Source organism: Clytia hemisphaerica, unplaced genomic scaffold (assembly GCF_902728285.1).
Source record: "Clytia hemisphaerica strain Z4C2 unplaced genomic scaffold, Clytia hemisphaerica genome assembly, whole genome shotgun sequence".
Taxonomy (NCBI): domain Eukaryota; kingdom Metazoa; phylum Cnidaria; class Hydrozoa; order Leptothecata; family Clytiidae; genus Clytia; species Clytia hemisphaerica.
The window spans coordinates 292768-314451 of NW_027104551.1; the positions used below are offsets into that span (position 1 = coordinate 292768).

The 21684-nt window shown below is 35.4% G+C and overlaps 3 protein-coding genes across 4 annotated transcripts; all 3 read right to left on the minus strand.

Annotated features, from left to right (window-relative positions):
* Positions 1-1866, minus strand: LOC136822823 (dnaJ homolog subfamily C member 7-like). Its single transcript, XM_067079135.1, has one exon. It carries the CDS (start codon positions 1838-1840, stop codon positions 947-949), a length of 894 nt encoding a protein of 297 aa, XP_066935236.1. The 5' UTR covers positions 1841-1866; the 3' UTR covers positions 1-946.
* A 1949-nt stretch (positions 1867-3815) lies between these two features.
* On the minus strand, positions 3816-8855 carry LOC136822824 (protein HGH1 homolog). The gene is made up of 4 exons (XM_067079136.1): positions 8592-8855; positions 7859-8311; positions 5046-5236; positions 3816-4797 (listed from the first exon to the last, which is right to left on the minus strand). The coding sequence occupies exons 1-4, from the start codon at positions 8797-8799 to the stop codon at positions 4525-4527; spliced, it is 1125 nt and encodes a 374-aa protein (XP_066935237.1). The 5' UTR covers positions 8800-8855; the 3' UTR covers positions 3816-4524.
* Positions 8856-10596: 1741 nt separating this feature from the next.
* Positions 10597-19661, minus strand: LOC136822825 (TLC domain-containing protein 2-like). 2 transcript variants are annotated; one of them, XM_067079137.1, is made up of 5 exons: positions 19463-19647; positions 13343-13544; positions 13108-13190; positions 11675-11754; positions 10597-11217 (listed from the first exon to the last, which is right to left on the minus strand). In XM_067079137.1, the coding sequence occupies exons 1-5, from the start codon at positions 19518-19520 to the stop codon at positions 10837-10839; spliced, it is 804 nt and encodes a 267-aa protein (XP_066935238.1). In that variant the 5' UTR covers positions 19521-19647; the 3' UTR covers positions 10597-10836. The 2 variants fall into 2 exon arrangements, with proteins under 2 accessions (XP_066935238.1, XP_066935239.1); XM_067079138.1 differs by lacking the exon at positions 13343-13544 and having other exon boundaries at positions 19463-19661.
* Between the last annotated feature and the right edge of the window lie 2023 nt (positions 19662-21684).

Below are 21684 nucleotides of genomic sequence, written 5' to 3' on the forward strand. Positions count from 1 at the left end.
TTCAGATAAACAGTACTTAAAAACTTTTCTTTTTACTTCATAAATTGAAACTAAATAAATGGGCTCTACTATAGCTGTCTGTGGTTTAAAAGTACCTACAAAGACGTTAAAATATGTACAAAAAGTTAAAAAGTTATCCATGATAGTCAATATAAAAATACACTCTAAAGTCGTAAATTCTCTATATCAAATGTCTTCTTTTGCTCAAAAAAGGTCCGTCCAGGTAACACAAATATTCCATGACTTGGACAACAAAATCTTGTTTTGAGTCTCAATATTATGTCCAAAATATATACAGTAAAATATGTCCGGTTGTAAGCATGATAGTAGGAGTCAATATAAACGTAAAAATCTAAACAATAGCTAAATATTTCTTTAAAAAACGTATGGACAATATGCTCCATTTAGATCTGCAAGCTAAAAAGGAGTCAACAATTTTTGCAGGGTTCATAGTTTGATATTACTTTCAATCTAATGTCCGCCCTTCACGCCCACCCAGTAAGAGTTCATTGTTTTGAAGCCATATTCATTCCACGTGCGCAACAGATGCTGATGTAGAGGAGATGCCATCGGTGATTCACCTTTAAACACGATGTTCGCTTTTACCGTGTTCAAGTGCTCCAACGTGATATCGTAATCACGTTTATCCCAAGACGTAAACACGCACGGGATAGGTGTTTCAAGCATCATCATTAGACTGAGTTGCCAACTGAAATAATGATGAAAGCCTGGATGACATCCCATTATGAAGTGTGGTAAAGGAACAAAACGCGTTCTTCTCATATACTCATGCCAACACGATTTGACAAAATCAATAGTGACGACACTCCCGTTCACACATTTTATCTTCTTACGCGGTGGTAAATGATGCATGTCAGGGCCAACCAAGACAATAGTACAAGCAGGTGGAAGAGGGATGAATTTGAGGAACGAAGTAAAGAAACCTTCATCCTGCTGCACGTACTGTTCGTCTGCTCCAACAACGTGGATGCTCAAATTCCTCATCTCGCACATATCGAATCGTTTTCAATCCAAAAGCTAAAGTCATGGGCCAACTCAAACAGTTAGCCATTCTCTTTTTGAAGATCTCCTCTTTTGAAGCCACGCATTCCAAATATCCCCATATATCATCCAGCGAATGTAGTTGTCTAATGATGGGCACAGTAGCACCACGTTTAACCCTCAAATAAGGAAGAGAGTCTTCAACTTCCAAACGATCCATTAGTTTCTCATCTTTTCTCGCTTCTCCAAGTTTCTTACACATCATTTTGTGTTTTTTCCAATCATCTGCTTGATGTTCACGACAACAATAATACACAACACGACATCGAGCACACACCGAAAGATTATCTTTGGATCGACACACGAAGCAATGTTTCGCTTTCACAAGACCCATCAAGCCGAGTTGTGATTCAGCTTCAGTGGGAGGCATATTACGCCTTATTCTGAGTTCTTCCAACTTCTTGCTCAAGACGTTCATTAACTCGTCACCTTGTGTCATCCCATGAACATATGTCTCACAAGCTTGTTCGTAATCTCCCTCACCTTCAAAAGCTTCTGCCAGTTTGATGAATGCTTTAGGATGCTTAGGGTCCAAGCGAATACTTTCTTTAGCATCATGTTTTGCTTGTTCAAACTTCTTCAACTTGGTGTACGCAGAAGAGCGGTTCCTCAACACGGAGGAACGAGTCTTCATATCACAAGAATGAACTTCTAAAGCATCAGTGAATTTGTTGACAGCTTTCATCCATTGAGCGTTGTTATAATGTCGAGTACCTTCACTGTTCAATGAAGCCAATTGTTCAGTTTGTTTGTCACACGCACAATGTCTGTTGCTCATTTTCTTTTGTTAATTTGTTAGTTTTTTAGTCTGGAGAGAAACAAAGAAGATTTAAGGTTGGTTTCAAAAGCGTACCTCACAAAAATAACAGAAATGGGGAAGTTATATAGTCTAATACCTTGTACTAATAATTAACCGATTAGTTAGGGTAAATTACGGGTAAGTAGCATAGCTTCAGCCAGGTTTCTAGCTCCCCCCAACAAAGTAAGGTCCCCCCAACAATTTAGCTCCCCCCAAAAAATTGCCTTGTGCTAGGTCCCCTAACACTTCAGGTCCCAAGATAAACAAAAACAAAAACATTATGTTCTCCCGCCCCCGTAGAGAGAAGTCAAAAAAAAATATATGCGAGTACAGTACAAATGAAAACTAAATTTTACTTGTTTTAATATTTATGTTTACAAGTCTTTTGCTTTTTATATTTGATTTAATAGTAAGATAAGATATCTTTTGAATTAAGCTGAACAGCCCCCAGAGTCTCAGCCAGATCATCTAGGCTCCCCCCCCCCCAACAATCTAGGTCCCCCCAAATATTTTGGTAATTTTAGCTCCCAGGCTCTTTAAAGGCCAAAATATTTCTTAGCCCCCCCAAAAAAAATAAGGGGGGGCTGAACCTATGAGTAGAAAACCTGGCCCACCTCTCTGGCCCGGGCCATATGGCCTACCCCATGGCCTACCTTTGGCCCCGGGGGGGGGGGGGGGTTAATAGGGCAAGATGGGTTACGGGGATGCTCCGCTGGTCAGGGTACCTTTTTTAACCTCCACGAGTCCCAGGTAGGGTCGCTAAAACACCAGAATAGAAAAATCAGTCCCTCGTAGGGTACCTATTTTGGAAAATTTTGGGAAAAAGTAGGACATTTGAGAAAATTTTGGAATTTCAGTCCCATTCAGGGTCACTTTTATCGCAAATTTCGAGTCCCACGTAGGGTCCATTTTTCGAACCTCAGCGGAGCACCCCCGTCGGTCGACAAGGGTAGTACCCCCCCGGGGGGGGGTTAATAGGGCAAGATGGGTTACGGGGATGCTCCGCTGGTCAGGGTACCTTTTTTAACCTCCACGAGTCCCAGGTAGGGTCGCTAAAACACCAGAATAGAAAAATCAGTCCCTCGTAGGGTACCTATTTTTGGAAAATTTTGGGAAAAAGTAGGACATTTGAGAAAATTTTGGAATTTCAGTCCCATTCAGGGTCACTTTTTTCGCAAATTTCGAGTCCCACGTAGGGTCCATTTTTCGAACCTCAGCGGAGCACCCCCGTCGGTCGACAAGGGTAGTACCCCCCCGGGCTTTGGCCAACCTTCAAAAGAAAAAATTATTCTTCATAAACTTCATTTTTTCTTTAAAAGATCACCAATGGGTGTGGCATCCGTCGTCCGTTCTATATTTGGAACCCATACAGTTTGATCCAAGTTGGCCAGAACACCTTTTAATAGCACTTTCGATTTGAATCTGAATATGACGCTGCGAATCTGACGCTAAGCTCATTTTGGTCGATCATCGATCTAAATTTCGACCTCGTGTAGGCGCTTTATAATTACTTTATGATTGGTTCAGATAGATTCAGATTAGCCAATGAAATTCATATATCGCATGCAAGCGCGGAAATTAAAAGGTATAAAATACTGACTCAAGACTTTATGACAGTTATTATAAAATTTGACCTTTCATAAAGTTTTAAGAGCTTTTGAAGCATTTTTATTACAAAATAAAATGATTAAAGCTATTAGCAAATTGAAAAAAGACGTTTACCAGCTTTTGAAGGTGGGCCAAAGGGTAGGCCATATGGCCCGGGCCAGAGAGGTGGGCCAGGTTTTCTACTTACCCGTAAATTACGATTAATCACATTCTAAAGATTATCTTCGATCCAATACCTACCTAATTCTTTAAGGCTAAATTTCGATCCTCTCAACAGCTAGAATTCGCGAAAGCTCGTAAAACGGCCGATTTGAAATTCCATTTCGAATTACATTTTCACTAACAAAAATTGCATATAAAATTTATAAAATTATTACAAAATTTCAAACGCTTGATTAAAGAGTGTCAAAAGTAATTGGTACGGCAGCAGAAACGTGACATTTTTTGCCCTGTAAATTACTTACAGTTCACGCTTTCTAATTCGACGTTCTACTATTTGTCCATAGTATTGAAAGTGACCATAAAAGACGCTCTACTATTTGATACGCTCCCTTAATCGATGAAAATCCAACTCTCCTCGAATTCTAGAGCGTCAACTGTATAGAATAAGATTTTGATTCCTGACACAATAGAATAAGATTCGCCTTAAAAAAAGTTAGCAAACTAAATTCAACAGGCTACAGACTTTCGTTTTTAAAATCTTTGAACATAAATAATATGCCACTTAGAAAATTGGAGTACTGTATAATTATATTCCTTCTTTTCACCCATGATAATATTAAACGGGTAATCATTACACGACAACTGCGTTTTGGGCTGGTGGTGACTGGATAGTCAGTACAGCAGCCTTTTCTAAGCACAACAAAGTCCACCATCCACGATTCAGTCTTCACCGTAAGTATGATTCAGCGACATCATTACAGAGGTAGCTAAATATAGATAACCAGCAAAGAGAAGAAAGATCGCGCGACGACAATAAACCATTGAATGGTCTTCCCCTTCTCCTTATGATATAAATGAGGTACATTCCCTTCTGGGTCAGAAGGTCACACTTGTCAACTTTCCGAATCTTTTAAAGCCAACATTTCACCATTCATAGCAGCATCCTGTTCAGAAAAGCGCTTAGCCACATCTTCCGGTATTTCCACCTCCCGGAAGTTGTCTTTACCGGCTTCGGGTTCATCTTGAATGAGAATCTGGATGGCGTTCTCGATGGGCAGTTCTCGGCCCGCTTCTTCACCTTCTGGTATCGACCGATGCAATTCCCTCAAAATATAATATGCTCCAGAATCTTTTAGCATTAACCGGCATGGCTTTGTTGCGCAGAGCTGAAACAAAAATAGTATGGGTCAAGTTTGTTACAACTAATGATAGACATTGGGGATATTTGTGGGGTAAGTGGATAATAGGAACCGTAACTTTAAATTTAAATATGGTTTTCTAAAATCCTACTTCCAACATTTTTTCTAAAAATTTCTACTACAGGACTGAAATGTTTTAGAATATTCATCCCGGCAACGAAAATTTGACGAAAGTGGTACAAGACAATGTACAGTTTACTACATGAAAGACTAACCTGAAATATACATTCCATGAGAATGATTTGAATTGCTGCATCAGGTTCCCTCTTTTTGTCGGGTGGAAGATACTGTAAATCCAAAGGTAGTTCTTCATTTTCACTATCTTTTAATTCTTCAGGACCAGCCAATGGGAGCAAGAGGAACGTCAACAAGGCTACTTCCTCTGATAACAACCACTCGTGAAATTCTAGAATATACAAGAAAACCTCAAGGGTGATATTATGCAAATGTCTCCCTCGTACCACGTTAAAATTCCAAAGCATAACTATAACAAAAACAAGTGATACTTTTATGGACCTACCTGGTTATAAATTTAACAAATATAGTTGATATCTACGTGAGCATTACCGTTAAACAATCATTCACAACACAAATAGTGACGATCTATTAAAATTAGTCGTTTGTTTCTTATAAAAAAAACGTTTAGAAACCAAAATTTCATGCTCTTGAAATAATCTTTCATATTGAAGACTTCGTGAGCAAAAAAAACATCTACAGCACCTGACCCCGAGAATGTAGTAAACCCCGAAAATGTAGGTTTCTCATTTTTTAGCATTGTAGCCCTAACGATAGTTCAACTTCATAAAAAGTTGTTTCAGAGCAAAATGTTACATATAACTGATTATTTCTAGACATAAAATTTTAACTTGAATTGATTTTTTCAGGCAAAAATCTGAATCGAAGTTGATCAAATACTACTCGAATTGAGACATTTTTTAAATAAATCCTCTCTAAATCGAAATCTATTGGAATTAAGTTATGATGATAGGGTATTTCCTTATTCCTGATGAACTAAGGAAATGGGGAAAATAGTCCATTTCAATATTTATTGTTCTAAGTTAGATATTTTAACGAAAATGTTTGACCTACCTTTTGGGGTTAAAGTTGACCTACAATTTATGTCATAAACTGACATAAAAAGTCTGTCAAATTATATAAAACTTTTTTGTTGTACTTTCATAACATGAAAGTATTACCTGAGAGATGATTAATGTTGGCATTTTAAGCTTTTACGACGTGTCCCAGACCCGCTGGGACCCCAGCCCAATCAGAAAATTTGCCTAAGTTTGAAAAAATAGAATTTCTATCCCCATTGGGAATTTAGTAGAAATTTTTGACCCGATGTGAGAAAAGTTCCACCGGGGCTGTGAGGCAGGGGTGTTGTTACATTATTCACATATTTTAACACAGAATCTTCAACCTACAAAATAAAAACAACTTTCTTTTCTCTTCTTTTCGTCCTTTCTTTTACTTTTCATCATTTGTAGCACGATAAAATTAATATCTTTGTTAATTTTTTGTCAGAGTATATTTCTAAAGTATGAATTTCACTTAGAGAACAAAAATTTCCGATGAATACTGAAATTTCGCTCTCAGCAACCGAATCTTTTCACCTACATTCTGGGGGTTAAAAAGCGAAAAAATCCAATTTTTAGAATAACAAAAGCTCTTTAGAATATTGTTTTGGCATAAAATATTTCTAAAATTTCCTGTTATAATTAATTCAATCGAAAAAATATCAACATTTTACCATTACTAGATTTAAAGCCATAAAACCAAACCTACATTCTGGGGGTTATAACGAAAATGGGAGTCAACTTCAAGGACCAAAAAAATTAGCCTATCTATCAAAAGTAATGAAACTAACCCCTGGGAAAGGATTTTGGGAGTTCAAAATTTCGTTTGAACTATTCAAAATTTATTTAAATGCAAATCTACATCTCGCAGGTCTGATTCAAATTTCACCTACATTCTCGGGGCCAGGTGCTGTACACATCATCAAAAAATTGAGTAATAATTTGGCTAAGAACATTGATGTATGCTTATCAATAGTGATACTTATAAATAAAGATGCGTTTTTTGAGCTGAAAAATTTTTTTTTACATTTTTTACAAAAATCTGCTTGAGCTATCTTTTACCTACTTTCATGCAAAAAAATCAGAAAAAAACAATGATCCAATATTTCACAAAGTCCAAAAAACCCTTTTTAGCCGTTTTTTGGCCTAAATTTGCCCAAAAACATTTTTTTTCGAAAATCGGGCTCCTTCACATTCGAGGGTTTAAAGTTATGTATCTTTGTGCAAAAAATCATAAACAATGAAAGAGCCAATCTCGAGAAAAGCTAATACCTAAGTAATTGATAATGTGCTTATAAAAAAAATGAATTTGGCCAGTTCTTCTATAAAAACACGCTAAGCAACCAAAATTTCATGTCTAAACACACATACTCTAAAAGTAAGCCCTCGTGAGCAAAAAAAAACATCTATCATAAGAAATTGAGTATTTGACTAAGAACATTATGTATGCTTATTAAATAGTCATTCTTATAGATAAACATGCGTTTTTTAAGCCAACAAAATTTTTTTGCAAAATTCTGCTTGAGCCATCTTTTACCTATGATGGTACCCTACTTTCATGCAAAAAATCAGAAAAAATTAATGATCCAATTTTTCACAAAGTCCAAAAAACCCGTTTTTTAGCCGTTTTTTGGCCCAAATTTACCCAAAAAAATTTTTTTTCGAAAATCGGGCTCCGTCACATTTTGGCCACCACCATTTTGCACCTTTGCACCAAAAATCAAAAGATTTCTATGATTCAATCCTGAGAAAAGTTGGTAACAGACGAACGAACGGACGGACGAACGGACGGACGAACAAACACAGGTTAATTTATAGGACCTCCACCGGGGTAGGTCCAAAAAACGTTCATAATCGACGCTCTTCTAAACGATACGCTCCTTTATTCGATGAAAATCCAATTTCCCGTCACATTCCGCGTCCACTATAACAAAACAATCCATCCTACGTACCTGTTTCGAATAGACAGTTTTTTATTATAGCGGCCACAGAGTACCGTCGGACGTTCGACTCGCTATATTGCGTGAAAGGTAACAAGCGTTGTATGACATCTTTCTCTTTATCCAACAACATCAAACGAACTTCTTTCAATGACGTCAAATTGGCAAGCAAATTCCCAATGTGGTGTAGTTCACACTTCTCGTTATATTTCAAGTCACAAAAAGCATCCAAAAAGACGTCGATCTTCAAGTTATTGTTTTGATTCATCGAAGTGAAAATACTTTTGGCATCTTTCTCCTCTTTGGTAAGGTTGGATAACAACATGGCCACGTAGTTTGCACACGGGAAGGTTTTGTCTAACGCCAATGTTAATAGAGCATCGATAAATTCTTTTTGTGTGAGTTCAGTCAAGATGGCTTTTGGTGTTGGCAATGTCGTCAAATTCACCAGAATTTTCAATCCACCTTAAATGATAAATTCAACAAATTGTACCATAACAAGAAATATTATAAAATCTTCTCGTTACAAATGCAAACTCAACAGACATAACTTATCGATCTTACGATCTCATTTGCGTTATGAGGACAACTGAGGGTTTGAACAATACAGGGTGCCTTAAAATAAATTGGGTGAAAAATAGGCAGATTTTGTCCGTGCAAAGGTTTTCCTTTCTCGATTCACGAAAACAAAAATGCACACGAAAATTAATCAACTCAAAGGTAGTAAGACCATCTTGTGTGGTACCTTCTTGTATTTCGTGAATTCTATCGCAAATGACCAAGTCCTTCAACGTTGTGTTGACCAGCAGATGCTTGGAGAGTCGTGAACATCCCTCAGAGGTTCCAGTCATTCCCAATAAATGCTGCAATACTTCTTTCTTGTATTCTAAAGGTGAATGCCATTTCAAAAAGGGCAAAATTTCCTTCAATGCCTGTTCCATTTCTTCCACCATGATGTATGTTTTTCTTATGTTTATTATATTTTCATCTACTTTACATACTTTTTCGTTCTTCTGTAAAGAAATGGAGAAAAGATGATCATTATTATTACACGTGCTTGAATAAAATGTGATCTGGAACAAAAAGGTCATCAACTTATGATTACAGAATGAGACAGATTGTCATTCGGTAATTGCTCATTTCATTCCCATTTTCTTTCGATATTTTAAAAATACCATCAATTTATCAAATATAATAAAGTTGTCAAATACAGCCGACTCTCACTAATTCGAAATCGAACGAAAAGTTTAATTTGACGTTCGAATTACAGAAAGATTCGAATCATTTGAAAGAATCTACTGTAATTACAAAAAAACTATATAGTATTTGTATGAACATTTTGAAAAATGAATAACCGCTGACCTTTATTATATCCCTGGACCAAGTATCCCTGGACTAAATCTTGGATCGGAGTTTTTTGTAAAGTGGTTCCCTAAAAGCGACACTACTCGATATCAGTGTAAATGCATTTAGAGCGCTAGGTCCACTTTTCCCCGAATACTTTTGATGATGTAGCGCCGTTAGACGTTTTATGTTTAATACTGCAATGTCTTCTTTGTGGGTACCCTTTGAAAAAAAACTTCGATCAAAGATGGCGGATATAGCTTGGCCCAGGGATATATAAAGGTCAGTGTGAATAACCAAGAAAAATTGGCGGCAAGAAAAAAAAAACAAAAAAGATGTTGAAAATCTAAAACAATTTATATATACGATTGGTCCTAAGGTGAAAGATTATCAAATAGTAAAATGTTGAAATACTAATTATGGATACTTGAACTTTGTTATATACAGGGCGTATTTAAAGTATATACCAAAATGACTTTAATCAAAGACTCATATAATATAATCTTCCTTTGTTATATAATATAAATATTTATAAGACTTAAAGAGAAACCTTTGATTTGGTAAACTTTATCATACTTAAAGTCAAAATTATCTAAAAATAAAACTAACTAAATACTGAAGGCAGTAAGTATTCTTACAGATTTAGTGGTGAATCGATCAAAAAATACAATATGAAAAAAAATATTATTAGTATAAAAATATGAACTGAACTAGACACTGGCGTTTTCGACCGGAAAAAAATATTTTTTATCACAAAGAAAGGCTTCGCCATATTGTGCAAAATGTCTGAAAAAAACTAATGATAAAGCCTTGAGAAAAGATAGCACCAGACTAACGAACGATCAATGGTTGATTTACAAAAGACCTCCTGGTAGGTCTAAAATCATAGAGTTAAGAAAAGATTAACTTTACAAATAAAAACTGACTGATTGATTCTAATAATATGTTAAAATTTGTCAGACCCATATCGAGTCCCATCGGATTTCCAACATTTATTTCGTTGTGTACACGTTTTTTTTTATAAGGAACCTTAACTTTGCTCTGAGCCTGGAGTTCCTTATTTTTACAGAGAATTTCAGCCTCAAAGTTCCTTATCGAGTTCCTTATTTACGTAGCTGCTAAGTTTGGATTCGCAAAAATTGGATTCCTTAAAACTAGTTTTCTTATTCTCAGCCTGAGCAGTTCCTTAACAATTCCTTATTTTTTGGACCATTTTCGGCCTCGAGTTCCTTATAAAAGTGTTCCTTATCAAAAAAAAACGTGTACCGCTATTAATCATCACAAATGGTCAAGATGAAAGTACTGGTGTAGCCAATACAATACAGACAAATTGATAAAAAAATTTTATATCTAGTTTCAAGTTACTTTTTTGAAAAACTTTGTGTTACCTAAGACCCTCGTTTGGCTACGTTTAGTAGAAAATCTTGTTTTAACAAATAAAAAATCTAGTGGCTGATACAAAAAGTCAGGGGATGTAGAGTGTGAAATGTTGATAAGGATGATCCTGTCATGGTATTCTTTTTGTGGTCATCTCATATTGAACCGTTCCCTTCGTTACTCAGAATTGAAAGTTGATGTTAATAAAGGTACTTTCATTGATGTGAGTGACATCTGTGAAGTATAATATGTGATGGAGGAGGTAGTGGTTATTTCTTGATTTCTGAAAGCACTTTTTTGTTGATTGATTTCTTATGGAAATCAGACATCCAAAGACGGTACATGAGACCCACATTGGTGACTGTCATAATCACCATGCCAACCAGCCCAACAACATAATGGCTGTATTGTAATAAGTCTCTATTCTGCAAAAGCCATCTCACCATCCAACAGGATAAGCAGATACGACAAAAGAGCATTGTTAGCAATAAGAAAACCCCATTGATGCTTTTCCAACCAGATGAATGATTGACAAGTTTCATCAAACGTCTGATGTGTAAGAAGATGCTGTTGAATTCCATGATCAAAGCACACACACCAAAACCCATGTAACGTTCATTAGTGAGTGCCAACGAGAATGCAGTGATTACCTGAATAATAAGAGTTGAAAAGATGAAGTAAACAAACTTCAGCAGGATTTCGTTCTAAAAGTAAAACATGAAAGATCAGAATTGCAACTAGGTATTCATGATATGCACCACTGCAATGACTTCGTGAAACTATGCAACTTTTCTATTTTTGTTCATCCCAATACGTACGTCACTTTTTCTATTGTTTAAGTAACGTATTGGATGGAAAATTTTAAAAGTTCTAAGAAGACTCTCCAGTGGTGCATATCATGAATATAATTAATCTTTGGTTTGTGAGTCCTGTTGACCCAAAAACGCTCTTATTGGCAAGACGAAAAAGGAAATAGTATGTTTTATCTTAACTGGACCGTTTAGTTGCAACACTGAAAAAACACAAGTGTCCAAGTGGAGTAAACAGAGCTTTCAAGCAAAAAAAAACATCTACAGTACAATAGAAGGATCATCGACATCAACTTACAGCTGTGTGATGAGTAAGGATAAAGACTTGTCGAAAGCCATCATTCAGAACAACATCCAGAAAATCATACATGAAATAACCTATAAAAATGCAAGAAAAATATTAATAGACTTTTTGATAGTAATGATTGGACGTGTTACTATCAATGGAAATGTTTTTAGTACGACTTTGGGTATAATCAGTGGTTAAAGCAGGGCTTTTCGTTTGAGACGGAAAATGGATTTTACACATTTATTATTTTATTTGTTCTTTATTTAATGTTGGTAATAAAAAATAGTTACAAGTACTAATTAAATCCAACAACACAGCAAATTAGCCTTCTTAAACTTCCGATGCAAAATTTTGAGACGTAAAAGCCTCTTCATATACTTCACTTAGAAGGAAATCCTTCGTCTGAGAGGGAAGAACTTTTAATCTATATATTAATAGCGGTGCTTTGTGTGTCTGTGTGTCACTTTCGTTTTCGCTTTCGCTTTGTTTGTGTTTTAAAATTATGACTTTTAGTCTCTTGCTCCACAAATTTGTTCCATTGGATTCGCGCCATTTGCAAAAGATCGGATAGAGCTTGGTTTGGACTTTATTCAGCCTTTGTTTTGAAATTTAAGGCCCATCTACATTTTAGTAATTTCAATTTTTGCACAGAGTTGTCTTTTTCTCTATTCTTTTGTTTTAAATGTTTTCGAATGTATTTAACGATCGTATTTATAAATGACATTCAAATTCTTTTCAAAACAAAACAATTTCATTTCATAGAAAAGAATATTTCAAAAGTAAATCAAAACATAAAAATCAAAAAGTTTGTGGACAACAACAGCATTCAAAGGACGATATCAAGCATAAGAAAAAATTAGTTCACTTCTTTCTTCTTATAAAAATATTCAAGTCGTCGTTTAGTTTGTCATTCTTATGTTTAAATTCGAAAAATTATGCCAAGGGATTAAAAAAGCAACTTTAAATTGTCTTATTTTTTTCTCGATCTGATAAAAAACAAAGAGTTGCACTATTCTTTGTGACCTTCCCACTTTTTCCTGAAAAATTGTCATTTAAACTGGACGGCATATTTAACGCGAGTGAAGCGAGAAAAATAACTACCTGCAGAGTCGTTTCAAACGACACTGGTACAGTAAACGATGCTTTTTTATAACTTTTGACTTAAACAAAAAATTAAATGTCACGGGGGGGGGGGACAGTACACGATCCAAATATGGTTAAAAGATAAGACACCCGGGGAAGGTTAGAGTTAAACGTTGTAGAGATTTCTTCTTTTTTTTCGATCGCTTTTTTAAGCCAGCTTCAACATCCAAAGGACTTTTAGTGCGTTCAGCTACAGCTTAACCGGCGTGCGACGCCGGGTACCGGCTAGTACTGTATAATTTGCCATGATTTGGAAACTTACTTTCTGAAAGTGATTATTTAGTCTGACTGAATTTTACCTGTTGAAAAGGACAAAAGTTGTATTGAGAGGTTCGTTGTTGTGTTCACCATATCGCCCAATAGTTTTGGCTCATCATAATAACTACAAAATTCAAAAGAAAATTAATAGTATAATAATACTTTCCCTCCTACCCTTTGTAGCTATTTGTCATGGTGTAAACTGTGTGATGATTCACCAAAGAAAAAGGCAAAATCTAGAGTGGTGATACTTCATAAAAGACATTCTTTTCTTACCAGAAAAAGGTCCACACAGCAGATGCACACGAGTGAATCAAAGAGCAAAATGTGTTTCGCCACAACCATGCGTTCCTTCTACCAGGATCCTTCAAGTACTTTGGAAATGACTTCTTTTTTAATAAGTAAGCAAGGCCAAGAAATGATCCACATGAGGAGAAAACTATTGGGGCGATTGGGAAATTCATTGTAATATTTTGTGCTGAAAAATAATTTTCTTACATATTATAATTAAACTACCCTGTAAAGGAAAGCCATTCTTGATAATACCATTGAAGTATACACCAGCAACAATCAACCAAGAAAAAATGTTAAAGTCACAAGTTATGATCATAATACACTTTTTGCTTGTCCTTTAAAATAAAACTCAAACAGCTTTCTCCGTTGTAGGCCTCTATGTAAAGTGAGGGACGAAAAGACAAGGTAGAGTAGAATAAATGATTCCGTTAAAGTGAGAAGAACAAAACAGAAGAAAGTCTGATTAAAACTAAGAGAAAGGTTCAATAAAAATAAAGTAAGATAAAAATAGGGGAGTGGTGAGTTGAAATCTTAAAAAGCTTATCATAAAAACGAAAAAGAGGCAAAAGAGTAACAACTTTGATAAAATACTGAAAGCAATGTCCAATGAAATTTTTTGTTAGGTCTTATATCAGGTTCTATCGAAGATTTCTACCCTACACCTTTGACAATCCTGAAAAATATGTTTATGAAATTAACAATGTTATGCAATGATAGAGGTGAAAGTTTTTCAATAAATTTAGATTTGAATATTTACATGGACTATCTAGTGCTCATAAAATATTCATGAATAATAAATTTACCTAAACTCTCTACTTGACTGAATACACCCCTGTTTTCAGCTGTTTTAACACAGAATAAACAAATAATTTAATAATTCATGTGAAACTTGTTACATAAAATGATGAGACATTGTAAAAGTTATGAAAGAAGAAACAATCACGTGCAAAAGTGTTGTGATAAAAATAAGACACTCCACTAAATGCAACCTAAAAACAAAACCAGAAAATTAGTGTTTGTTTCTTATAATCTTTTTATGTACTCTGTGGCTACTAAAATAACAAGAGAAAAATATTGCGTAACAGTTGGAAATACAATATTTGATGAGAACTGTCTGAATTATTGACCAAATCAAAATCGAATAACAGTCTCCTCAGTTATAGCTGAAAACTAGTATTTAGTTTTGAGTGTATAGTAATAATTCCAAGAGACAATTTTCTACTGTGTGTTTCGACAATAATGTGTGATACCAGGAGACTAAATCTTTGAAAACAATGAGGTGAAGGCAGGTGAAATTAGTCTAGATACGATTGGCAGTAGACACAGCAAAAATAGTAACTTCTAATAACAACAAAATTCAAATGTTTTTGATAAATGGAATTTGGTTGAAAATTTGTGAATTATAGCTAAAATGGAGGTGATGTAGGTCTGGTCTCCTGTTTCACTCTTAATCAAATTTTTGTTAATTTAAAATTACATATTATTATCCGAGTGAGAGGGCCATATAGTCTATTTAACAAAATGACACAATGATTTGTATAAATGATGCAGATCAAAGTGACGTCATAGGAATTTGTATTCCAGAAATTCTTTCATGACCAAATTTACGCAATAGAATCTCAACCAAACGCAATAAAATATCAATTGGTTGATTGCGTTTGATTTGGTTCGACTGGTAAGATCATCATCTGAAATACTTCAAATGATATGACTGTGATAAAGTCATGTTTTTGAAATCATCTGGGTATGGAAAACAAAGGGTCAGGGAATTAGGAAAATTTCAACTTTTTGCTCCTTAACCCTATTAATCCCAAGCTTTCTTGATTTTTGTATCCCCAGAACCGTGGTTTCAGCCCCCTAGAAATCTAAAGGGCACCTAGGCCAGGTTAGGAATTGGGGCTAATATTTTGCAATTCTTTGGGGCTACCTATTAATTGGGGGTACCTAGCTGTTTTGATTGAGGCTCTTTGGGCTGTGTATATTTTCCAAATTGAATATTTCAAAATTTTCAAATTATTCATTTTTTTTACCCCAGCACCCAGTTTCCCCATCCGATTCTCTTGTTTCTTTTGTTTCCCATCACATCATCTTTTGCTATATTTTTCAAATGTGATTGTTTTTATTTATAGCCACCATTTTTATAGCATAAAAACAAAGCTTTTCTCATGCGAGTGCCCTTCTTGTGCTACAATGTCCCTCGAAATATATTGAGATTTTAGTGTACTTCATTCGAGCAAATTTGAGCTTTTAAATCCTAAGATCATTAAGTCTTAAGTCTCATGTTAAAACTAAGAGTTAAAACTCTACTTTCCAACTGTAGTTTAAGGCACTTAATAATCAATTGTGGTGTTCAAAATTACACCGGGAACTCCCCTTTGTCTCAAATATTTAGTGAACGATTGTAGCATGGAGAAGCTAATACCTCAGGATAAGAGTAAGCAAACATGATAGCTAAAGTCTGTCTCAAAATAATTTGCAGCTGGAGACAAAAATGGCTGTAACTTTTGATAGAATTCGAATCAAGTTACGATTTTGTGCTCGTTAAAAAGATATTCATGAGTAGAATATTATCAAGTAAAAAAATTGGAAAAAAAATGGAAAATGAAAATGAAAAATGAAGAAGAAAAAAATCAATTTCTTGTAGAAATGTGGTATAATTACCATTTTTATAGGAGTGATTCTTCTATCTTAGATCATCATCACTGTCAAAAAAATTTTCAAAAATAATAATTCAATCAAAAGATATCAAACAAAGTTTATTGCTGGTTAACTCTATAAAGTAGTAAAAAACGACAAAACAACAGTCGATCAACCATAATACATAACAGCTATGGTCATGAAATTTGGTACAAATGTTCTCCATCATGACACAAATTTCCAGGAAGAAAAAAATCACAAAATGTCAACCTCAGAAAAAAGGAAAAATACATGGTTTACAAAAATGTCTACAACAGTCAAACCACTAAAGATATTTAGATTCTGTTTGAAGATTCTGAAAGACAAAAGGCTACCCTTTAATAAGACTTGCAATAGGATTTTATTAAAGTCAGAAAGTTTCAAGTCATTTCAAAATTTTCCTCTGAGATGTACACAAAAGAACTCCACCCTGGGGCTAATAGGGCTAAAAGATATCAAAATTTGGGCAGCACATATCAATCAGCTCATTACCCCCTAAAAAAAGTAACACTCAATCAAATAAAGGTTAAGCACTTTCATCCAATCAGAACAGATTTGCTGACAATGTAACTCTCCCATCAAATTCCTACTTTTGTTTGAAAACTTTTTAAGATACAAAAAAATTCAACCCTTAGAATCACCGATTGAAACAAATAAAGATGATGCTTAAAAATAGGGTGACAGTTATAAGATCACCTATCATCCAAAGCAGGACCCTGTCATCTAAGGCTCAGCCTACCACCCAAGGCTCAGAAAAGCCATTAGCGCAAAAGATTTGGGCCAGTTGGCCCCCTTTATCATTAATGCAGCACAAATTGGTTGAAATTTAAAAAAACTTCTACAGAAGTACTGAGTAAAAAAGATCAATTTCATTGTCTTGCAGATTTCGATATAAACGTTGCATGGGGAATATTTTTGAATAACATGTTTTATGTGTCAACTAATTTAAGCATTGTATTCTTGAATTTGGAAGGAGCAAAGAGCTAAGTTAGCCTAGCTTAACTGTCAACGCTTTAGGGCGTATTAACAACACATAAGGCAGGGGTTTTTCCAAGCACTAAGCAATGCCTCCGCTTATACTTTCAAATTGAGTTTTTAACAAAGGCGTAAGCCGCACTATCCAGCCGAAGGCTGGGTAACAGAGACTGGGGGCTGGGGGGGCGCCTTGAGCCCCCAAAAGCTAAGCAAATTTTGTCTCAACTGGCACTTTGAATCAGCAAAAGTTGAATGTATATATACCTAGTATTTATAAATGATCAAAGTTATTTAAATTACTGAAAATATCTAAATTATAGCTCTTTTTAATTGAGAAGATGATGAAACTCTAAACTCTAACTATGGGTTCCATTCATTTTAAAAAGGGGAAGAGAGACTTTTTTATATGGTTAAATTTGATCTTTTACTTTTTTCTTGTAGAAGAGAATAATAAACTTATAAATTTTCTTTCAAATTGAGTTTAATGCCACCATCTAACGGGGCATTTGGGTGCTTGAAAAAAAACAGTGTTAAGAGCTTATTCTCATCTAAATGAAAAAATAAAAATTTATCAACCTGGAGGCCAATTTTCCAATGTTTGACGCCCTTTGATGAACTGTCAGGATCAACTACAGAATTCAACTGTAAACTGTGTGACGATACAAGGCAGAATTCTGTAACCTAAACAATGTTGACAATTTGCCTGATCTTGAAAGCTTTGGTGTGTCAGAAGAAAATTTCTACATGGATATTACCAGATAAGGAACTTGCAAGCCCAATTCTTCATATGTTTTTGGAGCCATTGCATAAAATTTTTGCTGCTTTTTCTTTAACTCAAAATAGTGCATTCTACAAACAGTTATCATTAAATTATGTGTTTTCATTTCGATGTAAATAAGATTTCAGTTCTTTCAACACCTCCTGACAGCTAACAATTTGAAGGCAAGGCTGGAGTTACCTCTGTTCTATTTCCTATTTCAACAAATATAGTGACTACATTAGTCGACACATAAACACATTCTTCATAAATATTCTTTAAGTTTATGTGATTTTCAAATAAAAATCTGCAACTAGAACTAAAACGAGAATGCGGTCTCTTCTATTAAGAGTGCTTCTGTAAGGTGCACTATCAGTTTAGACTCAAACTCATACAGTGTAGCTGGAACCTAGATATTCCAGGATTAGAAAAAGCTATACCTGTTATCTTTTTTCTTTAAAGAATCAACAAGCCATCAACATCGATAAATTCTCACATTCCCTCAGAAACTTTTAAAATTATCTGCCATTATGACTTTCTTGAAGCCGTTCCGAAATTAACCAATCGGGTTAGGTATCGGAATTCCTATGGGAGTTCTTTTCCGAGATTTGTAAAATAGCTAAGTCGGCAAAAAAACTTTTGCCGGGGGTTTGAGGAATAAACAGAACTGTTATCATTCGATTTTTATTTAACCGTATATTTAAATTTGCGCTCAAAAATACCTTAATAAATAAGTTAATAATATTCAAATATACTATTTGTATCTCTCAGAAAATAAACACTTACAGAACGACATAGTTTATCATTTGGACTACCCCCGTGTTTGGACCATTATATCGTGGGCGCAAAATAGGGCGGAAACTAAGTAGCACCCTCAGTGCAAGATTGCCGCCTCATCTTTATTTGCCCGCACGAAAACAAGCTAATAATTTTTTTCTCGCGCGCTCAAGGGGAAAAGGAAAGTGATCGATATTCTTTGAAGAAAAAACGTCAGAAACAAACCCAAAGACTAAAAGATGTATTTTGTTGTTGAGAAACGATCCTGTGAAGATGAAAACATTTCTGCTATGCGTTTTTTTCGGAACGCTGAAAAACTCTAGTAAAGAGGTTGCGAGATTTGGGCTAGCGAGGCAAAAATCGCTAAAAAACTGGTAAATAAAATCATAATCCTCAAAAATCGAAGTTCCAGCCTCACTGTCATATATCAAGGTCATGGGATTCAGAGTGCGGGAAAATTTTATTTTTGTTTTCAGTGGTTTAATTTTCAATTTCAAGCCAATATCTTAGCAACTGGTTGCTAGCCCATAGTTTATACAGAGGTTTGTACAAAAAACCAAACGATCTCTCCTATTCGGATCGTTAAGTAATCCATCGATCATATATCGATCCGTCATCGAGCCGTTCCGATGATCGATCCTATCGAGCGCAGGCGCCTGGTATACAGTATGGGAAATAGGTCAAGGCATATATAACTACCAAAAGAAATTCTCCAGAGGTTTGTTTTTGTATGAGTTTTCTGGGTTTAAAGACGTTCGGTCGCCAATTAGATCGGTCGCCAACTGGGCAGGAGGGGACTCTTTGTATTAGATTGTATTGGTAAAAAGAAAAGATTTCTCAGAAAAATACAACCCTTCTGCCTTTTTTTTCCTGTCAGACTGAACTTTCTTAGAATATCTCTTAATTAAGTCTTTTACCTGAGCGAGCAACTTCTATTCCATTCATCTCTCCTCTCCTCATGAGGGTATTTGACATGATGTGTAGATAATAGAGATTTTGTTATTGTCATTCTTAAAGATAATTCATGCTGTTGTTTTAATATTATGCAAGTTTGTGAATGGCTTTCGTGCACGTGAATGGAATGGTCGAAGATCGTGCCACTTTTTATCGACCTACAGTAAGATATTACATATAAAAGCGAATACGTATTCCATTTGGTAGAGGGCAGAAAGCCCACGTCTAATCCACTGTAAAGTAGAAACAAAGACCTGAAGACGTCTCGATCTTAAAAAGACCTACCGTTGAGGGTTTTGCCAAACTGACAAATTTACGGTAGCTATTAGCTGTCACTCATTCTCTGTCAGGAAAATCCTAGCCCGGGGTCCACTTAAAGCTTTTTTTATAGACTGGATGTCGCGATTAAGTGGCCCGGTAGTATATGGTAATATGCTTTTGCCTAGGCGGACTGTAAAACAGTCCGCCAGATTTAAGTTGTTTTTGGAAGGTAAAAACAGTATGAAGCAATGTTTTTATTTGAGAATAAGGGATTACAAATCTGTTAATAGTGTTTGTTTCTGATTTGTGATTATATCTTTCAACTCCAAGTAGTTTTATTGTTATTTGGATTTTCAACATTTTTTTTCAAAATGGCGACCTCGCCAAATGCTCCTAGTCTACTTCACTGGACTCAGCGTCATAAAAAATTATCAAAAAGCAAAGTTCAGCCAAAAGTAGACTCTAGTCTAGGAAAATCCTGGAAAATGGTCAAGAACAAGATTCAAAGCAATAAGGCACCATACAAACAGTCGGGTGTTTAAGATGAAAACTGCAATTATTGCTCTTTTCGGAAATTATTGCCGAAAACGGCAATTTTTTTAACGATGAAATGCTGAATCGGCAGAAAAATAAAAAAGTAAATAAATGAAAATTGCCGTTTTCGGCAATTATTGCCGTTTTTGCAAATAAAAGTTGATTTTATTATTGAACACGTGGTATTTGACACCCTCGCGATAAGTAGGCCCACTGTGCCTCGTTTAGTTTTATTTTCAACTGGTTTTTGTTCGAAATGCAGATAGCAAAATCGAGTCATATGTAAACAAATTTACAACGGGGGTTTTGTTATCTCTTTCTGGCTGTGTTTCGGCATCGATGCAGGATCTTTTAACATATTATTTCTGAACTTTTCATGTTATTGAGCAACGAAAAATTGAAAAAATCACTTTTAAAAATCCGAAAAACCTTTTTCTCGATGCAATTTTACTATTTTCAAACACCTCTGACATCTTTGCCCTTAAAAGGACAACACATTTTGCTGATTCAGCATTTCATCGTTAAAAAAATTGCCGTTTTCGGCAATAATTTCCGAAAAGAGCAATAATTGCAGTTTTTATCTTAAACACCCGACTGACAAATGCACGCTCTCGCTCTCAAAACGGCACAAAGATGGCAGCCGAACAAGAAGAAGTTTTTCAAACAAGGTTACGTATCCATATATTCTTTCCTTTATCAAGCAGTTACCTCTGTATTTTTATGTTTGTTATTTTAAATATATCCTGACAGAGGGGGTGAATTTTTAGTTTTTCTTCAAAATTTTCATGTTTCTTAATGTTAAGGGTAGATCGTCTTCAACTCCCATTTTTAGCATGATGAGATGAGCAAAGTGGTGAAAGCTTCTTCATGAAGAAGAAAGACATGTATCTATTTTTCGGATCCGGTATGCGGGAGTAGTGTCAGGACCTGCAGGCAACCTGGTAGGGTTGGGTATGGGCGTGGTTTGGGTGTGGTTACGTATCAGATTGGCTACGACCCTCGACATGGCCCGAGAATTCTCGGGCCAAAACTTTTATTGGAATTTGCGTAAAGCCCGAGTATGGCCCGAGCTGGCCCGAGAATTTGGGCCGTGTTCGGGCCACACGCGGGCCACACTGTGCCACACTCGGGCCAATTTTTGAAAACATGATTTAAACAGGCGTGTAATTTTTCAGGACTGAATTTTTTTAACATTTTCTTTGAGAAAAACTTGGTTTCTCTTAATTACCGTGAGAGGTCCTAAAGCCGACAGCCCAGCCTAATTCCGACCCCCCAAATAACTGTTATGAAAAAAAATTCTATGTTTACAAACATTCCCTCTCCAAGTTGAACGATAAACTATTGCTAGAACTCTCGAAACGAAACATCTAACAAGATAGCTGTAATGTCA